The 6,000-nt window shown below is 47.0% G+C and overlaps 1 protein-coding gene across 1 annotated transcript in view; it reads left to right on the top strand.

The window, feature by feature from the left end:
* Positions 1-6,000, top strand: part of INSR (insulin receptor) — a gene marked incomplete at its 5' end in the record, with an annotated part of 136,902 nt that overhangs the window by 108,183 nt on the left and 22,719 nt on the right. Inside the window, 2 exons of the mRNA XM_006877480.1 lie at positions 758-1,017; positions 3,803-3,942. Coding sequence (XP_006877542.1) covers positions 758-1,017; positions 3,803-3,942 — 400 coding nt within the window. The remainder of the gene's footprint in view (positions 1-757; positions 1,018-3,802; positions 3,943-6,000) is intronic.

Here is a 6,000-nt window from a genome sequence, read left to right as displayed (position 1 = left end):
GCCCCCAGTCTCAGACCACCACTAAATCTACTCTGTGCCTCTGTGGCTCATCTATTCTGGACATTTCATATGGAGAGAATCCTACAGTATGTGGCCTTCTTTTGCGCCCAGCTTCCTTCATTTCGCACAGTTTCTCCAGGATGAGCCACATGGGATTGGGACCGTACTTCATTCATGTGCTCTGGAGAGGCAGGGTTGGGGGAGAGTATGCCAGTTGCAGAGCTGTTTCTTGGAGCTCCCCTTCTGAAACTGAGTAACATTCCTTTACCAAGAATAGACGCATTATGCGGGCGGCCTAGATAGGCACCGACATTAGAAGACGTGTTTTTCCTATTCAGAGGGATGACGTTGGTCGGTCAGTAGCTTTGGACCACTGGGTGAATTCCTTGGAACAAGGTCTTCCCGAAAGGCTGACTCTAGTCTGCTTTTGGCATCTTATTTTTAACACTGACCTGGGATGGCCTATTAATCTGCTAAATAGAAACCTGAAACCAAGCATGTGTCTAGGGCTTGATTGATGGTCCTGGTGCCACCCAGCCAATCCTCATGGGTTGAGGCTGCTCTGCCTAGAGGGGTATCTTGAAAATCTCTTTGGGTTGTAATTCCTGGTAATTTGCATTTTAAGCCTTGTATCCTTTACCACTACACCACGCGGTAGGTCATCTTTTCATTTTCAGCCTTTTATCCCTAGCTGCTTCTTGGAAACGGTAATCACATGGCTGTGTGTGTGTGTGTGTGTGTTCTCTTGTCATCACAGGCCAGCGCGAAGACGTCGAGCCCTTGGCAATGTGACCATACCCGTGGTTCCGGAAGTTCCCAAATTCGCCTCCACCATTGTGCCCACCAGTCCAGCAGAGCCCCGGCCCTTTGAGAAAGTGATCAGCAGGGAATCGCTGGTCATTTCTGGCCTGCGTCACTTCACTGGCTACCGTATCGAGCTGCAGGCTTGCAACCAGGAAGTCCCAGAGGAGCGGTGTAGCGTGGCGGCCTACGTCAGCGCAAGAACCATGCCCGAAGGTGGGTCCATCGGCCCAGCCGGGGCCCCTCTAGCAAGTGTGTACGAGGACTTGAGCAGACTCACCCTTTCTACGAGGTGTTTTCAATGACATGAGCCATGTGTGGCCACCACCTGAACTCTAGAAAACACACACAAGAAACGAGATGAATAAAATAAAGTGAAAATAGTTTTAAAAAAATAGATTTAGTTACCCGTAAATCTCTGAGTGTGGTGCTATAGAATAAACACTGAACTGTTAACCATAAGGTTGACAGTTCAAATCCACCAGCTTCTCCTTGGAAAGTCTATGTTGTTGTTGTGTGCTGTTGAGTCGGTTCCAACTCATAGTAACCCTGTATAGGGTTTCCAAGGAGTGGCTGGTGGGTTTGAACCACCAACCTTGCCGTCAGCAGTCCAGTGCTGATCCTATACAGGGTCACTCACTATAAGTTAAAAGTGACTCGCCAGCACTTAACAACAACACATGATGTTTGGATTTCACTGTGTCTCTGTGTGTGTGCGTGTGTGCGTGTGTGTGTGTGTAATCTGCTCTTTTTATAACTCAGAAGTGATTAGATTTACAACCCACCCGACTCTGTATGATTTATTTAACATAAGAAAACTCTGTTTCCAAACAAGATCACATCTACAGGTTAGAATTCCAACCCGTATTTTTTGGGGGGAACACAGTTTAATCCTTAACACTTCCCTACACACACACATATAAACTGAGACTGCGTTAAATTCATTAGCCTTTCATTGTATATTCTTCCAGAACTTGCGTTTTGTAAAAGCACGTATACTTACATACTTCTTGTTGTTAAGTGCCGCCATGTCGGTTCTGACTCATAGCAACCCTATATAGAATTTCTAAGGAGCAACTGGTGAGCAGCTTGCAGTGCAGCGCATTATCTCCCAGCGCCACACCAGGACCCCTACATACTTACTGATAAGGGACTGAAATAAGCCCTATTGGTCTTTTGTCATGCATTCTTCTGGAACTTTCCTTTGATTAAAAATTACGCTTGCATACACATGTATTTACTAAAATGGAATCATACTAGACAGTTTTTGACTCACTTTTTCTCCCCACCATGGGGCACATAATAGTTGTACACATGCCAATATTTTTATCTGAAAATCTTTTCTCAATGGATACTTCGGTTGTGTTGCTGTTGTTAAGTGCTGTCGAGTCGATTCCGACCCATAGTGACCCTGTATAGCATTTCCAGGGAGCAGCTGGTGAGCTTGAACCACTGACCTTGCAGTTCAGATGGCTTTGCAGTCTGACGCATTAACCCACAGCGCCACACCAGGGCTCCTGTGTTGCTGTACTCAGGTTTAAAAGCCAGATGAGCATCTCTGTGCACTTGTCCAATAATATTTCTTTGAAATCTGGAATTGCCGACTCAACGGATGTGCATTTAATAACATGAGGCTCTGGTTTTGTCACTTACCCCCCAGGCGAGCTATGTCTTTTACCTAGGCTGGCCAGGAGTTTTCTGAAAGCAAATTCCTCCACTCGTGTGAAAGCAGGTCCATTCGTGGACTCACTCTTTGGTACTCTTAGTGATTTGCTCATCATTTTTGCCCTCTGGTGCCACACTGTTTAAATTATTCAATTTTTCTGAGGTAAAATTTCTACGCAATCAGATGTGCAGATTTTGAACATATCGAAAATTCTGTGGGTAGCACTGACATCTTAATTTTAAATAAAGCAGCGTGGAGATAGAGAGCTAGACCTGCGATCCCTCTAAGGTCTACCACAAGATCCCCAGCTTTGTGTTTTCTTTCAACATCCCTCGAACAGCGATAGTATTTTGAGCACTTCCTCTGTCTCATCCGTGTTCAAGGCCCTTTCCATGTAACCAAACCACACCCACCCCAGCTCATAACAAACCCCGTGTGTGTCCATGCAGAACTGTGCTCTGTATAGTTTTCAATGGTGGGTGTTTCAAAAAGAGATCACCAGACTTTTCTTCTGAGTGCCTCTGGGTGAACTTGAACCTCTCACCTTTCATGTAGTAGTTAACAGCTTACGCCACCTGAGAGCTCCCTTTGTATACTAAGCCATTTCAATCCAGATAAGGCCTGTAGTCTAATTGGTAATTGTGTGCCAACGTCAGGTCCCGGTTTTGACAATGTGCTCTGTCTGTGTGGGGTGGTATTATCGGGGCAATCTACACAGCACTTCTCCTCTTTTAATTCAGATGAAACCCACGTGACAAAATGAACTGTTTTAAAGTGAAAGGTTCAAAGGAGTTTCATACACAGCTAATGCTGTGTGATCACCACCCTGCTCTGATTCCAGAACAAAGGGACCTGAGTGTCGTCACTCCTCATTCCCTTCAAGTCTGAGGCAACCACTCATCAACTCTCTGTCTCAGTGATAGAATTCGCCCCTTCTAGACCACTGCATTGACTCATCAGACACTAATGGGCTTCTTTTCACTTAGTATAATGTTTTCCGGGTTCCTCTACACTGCAGTGTGTATCTGTGCTTCATTCCATTTCATTATTGAACACCATTCTACTGTGCGGACAGACCAGCATTTGTCCATCCGTTCATCCGATGAGGGACATTTGGGTTGCCTCTGTCCTCTTGGTCCTCATTTTGCACCTCCTTGTGAGTCTAAAATGATTTCAACAGGAAAAAGTGCTTAACTGTCTTCCAAACTGTCCAGCAAAGTGAGTTTTTTGTGTCCATTATCTGTAGCCAGCTCAGAGTCACTCTAGGGCTGGGACTTGACCAAAGGGTCAGTTGTGTCTCCATTGCTAATCGCCGCTCCCCGCTGCTACTTACAGGCAAAGCAGATGACATTGTTGGCCCAGTAACCCACGAAATCTTAGATAACAACATTGTTCACCTGATGTGGCAAGAACCAAAGGAACCCAACGGTCTGATCGTGCTGTATGAAGTGAGCTATCGGCGATACGGCGATGAGGTAAGGCCCTTGATGTGTGGATGGGTACCTTCTAGACTGTTGGTGGTTCTCTCCTTCACCTGCTAAGTCTTGTCCCAGACGCTCTCGAAATAGCTTCTTATGAGATGCTTGGACAGTGGGATTCAGTCTTGCTTCACACTTTCCAGAAAAATGGGTCAGAAATGTCAGCCTGCTGTTGTTAAGTGCCATCAAGTTGGTTCCAACTCACAGTGACTGAGCAAAACTGCGAGTACAACCGAGCAGAACCGCGACCCGGTGTGTAACCGAGCAGAACCGTGACCCGGTGTATAACCGAGCAGAACCGTGACCCGGTGTATAACCGAGCAGAACACCATCTGGTCCTGCGCTGTCCCTTCAGTAGTCACTAAGGTTGAGACCATTGTTGCAGCCTCTGTGTTAGTCCATATCCTTAAGCTGACCTTCCACTTTATCGAGCATGATGTCCTTCTCCAGGGACTGGTCCTTCCTGAGACCACGTCCAAAATACGAGACACAGTTTCACCATCAGGGCTTCTGTGGAGCATTGTAGCGTCACTTCTTCCAAGACCTATTTGTTTGTTCTTCTGGCAGGCCATGGTGCATTCCCTATTCTTCACCAACACCGTAATTCAAATGCATCCATTTTCCTTTGCTCTTCCTCTGTCATTGTCCAGCTGTTGCATGCATATGAGGTGATTGGGAATACCACAGATTGAGTCAGGCTTCTAGGATTGCTACAGGTCGGAACTGACTTAATGGCAGTAGTTTGGGCCTGGGTAAGGGGACTGTGGAGGGCTGGAAGGCTGCCCCCTCTGGTCCCAGTGCCCTTCCAGTGTCTCAGCTCCCTGGGTGGCTGGAGTAGAGCGATCTGAAATTTGAACTTAAGCATTTTTAGTTCTCATGTTGCCTTTCAAGTCTGTCCTACAGCAGTTGGATGAGGGCTACCTCCTTGTTTGTCCCTTCTGATTTGACTGGATCACCTCCCTTTAAGGAAGGTTGTCTCTGGGAGTAAGTACGGGAAGCCTTAAGATGAGATCTTTCCTTGGGCGCCTCCCTTGAGGAGGTGCTCAATGCTGCAAAGTGCCAAGTAGGTGCAGATGAGCAAGAGATCGGCTCTACTAAGAAGAGGAGAAAGCACTCTGCCGCTTTCTGAAAGGTGGGCAGTTCACATCCATCCAGAGAGTCCTTGGAAGAAAGCCTTGGTGATGTATTTCCAAGAGATCAACCTGAGGAGCACAGTTCTACTCAGAAACACACGGAATTGCCTGGAGTCAGACTTAGCTTGGCAGCAGCTATTTAAAAGACTGTTGTTTTGGGTGGCAAGTCCATGGTAGAAGTCTCCCCATCCATGTGGAAGACCCAGGTTCAGTTCCGAGCCACAACACCTCATGAACACCCACCACCCACCCATCTGTTCTCAGAGACCTGCGTGTTGCTGTGATGAAGGACAAGTCTCAGCAGAGCTTCCAGAATAAGACTGACGAGGAATAAAGGCCTGGAGACCGACTTCTGAAAGTTGTTGTTGTCAGATGCCATCGAGTCGGAACCGACTCATAGCGACCGCATGCACAGCAGAACGAAACAATGTCCGATCCTGGGCCAACCTCACTACCGCTGCCACACTTGACGCCATCAATGATGCCACCTGGCTGATCCATCTCGTTGGGGGATCTTCCTCTTTTTCTCTGACCCTCCATCTTACCCAGCATGACATCCTTCTCCAGCGACTGTTTCCTCCAGACAATATGTCCAAAGTAGGAGAGATGAAGCTTAGCCATCCTGGGTTCCAAGGATAAGAATGTTGTTTATTGGTCCAGTGGTGAGGACTTTTGTTTTCGTGACATTGAGATGTAATCCATATCAAAGGCTGTGCTCTTTGACCTTCATAAGTAAATGTTTCAAGTCCTCTTCACTTTCTGAGAGTTAGCCAGTGAAAACCCTGTGGATCACCACAGTCTGATCTGCAGCCAGTCCTGGAGTTGGCCCAAGACTGGGCAGCATTCTGTTTGGTTCTGCCATGCATCCATCAGGTTGCCTAGAGCCAGGCTAACTGCAGGTAACTGCAGCTAACCTGTCACT

The sequence above is a fragment of the Chrysochloris asiatica genome, unplaced genomic scaffold, assembly GCF_000296735.1.
Source record: "Chrysochloris asiatica unplaced genomic scaffold, ChrAsi1.0 scaffold00514, whole genome shotgun sequence".
In the NCBI taxonomy this organism is placed as follows: Eukaryota; Metazoa; Chordata; class Mammalia; order Afrosoricida; family Chrysochloridae; genus Chrysochloris; species Chrysochloris asiatica.
The sequence above is the reverse complement of the archived record's forward strand: the minus strand, read 5'-3'. Positions and strand labels throughout refer to the sequence as shown.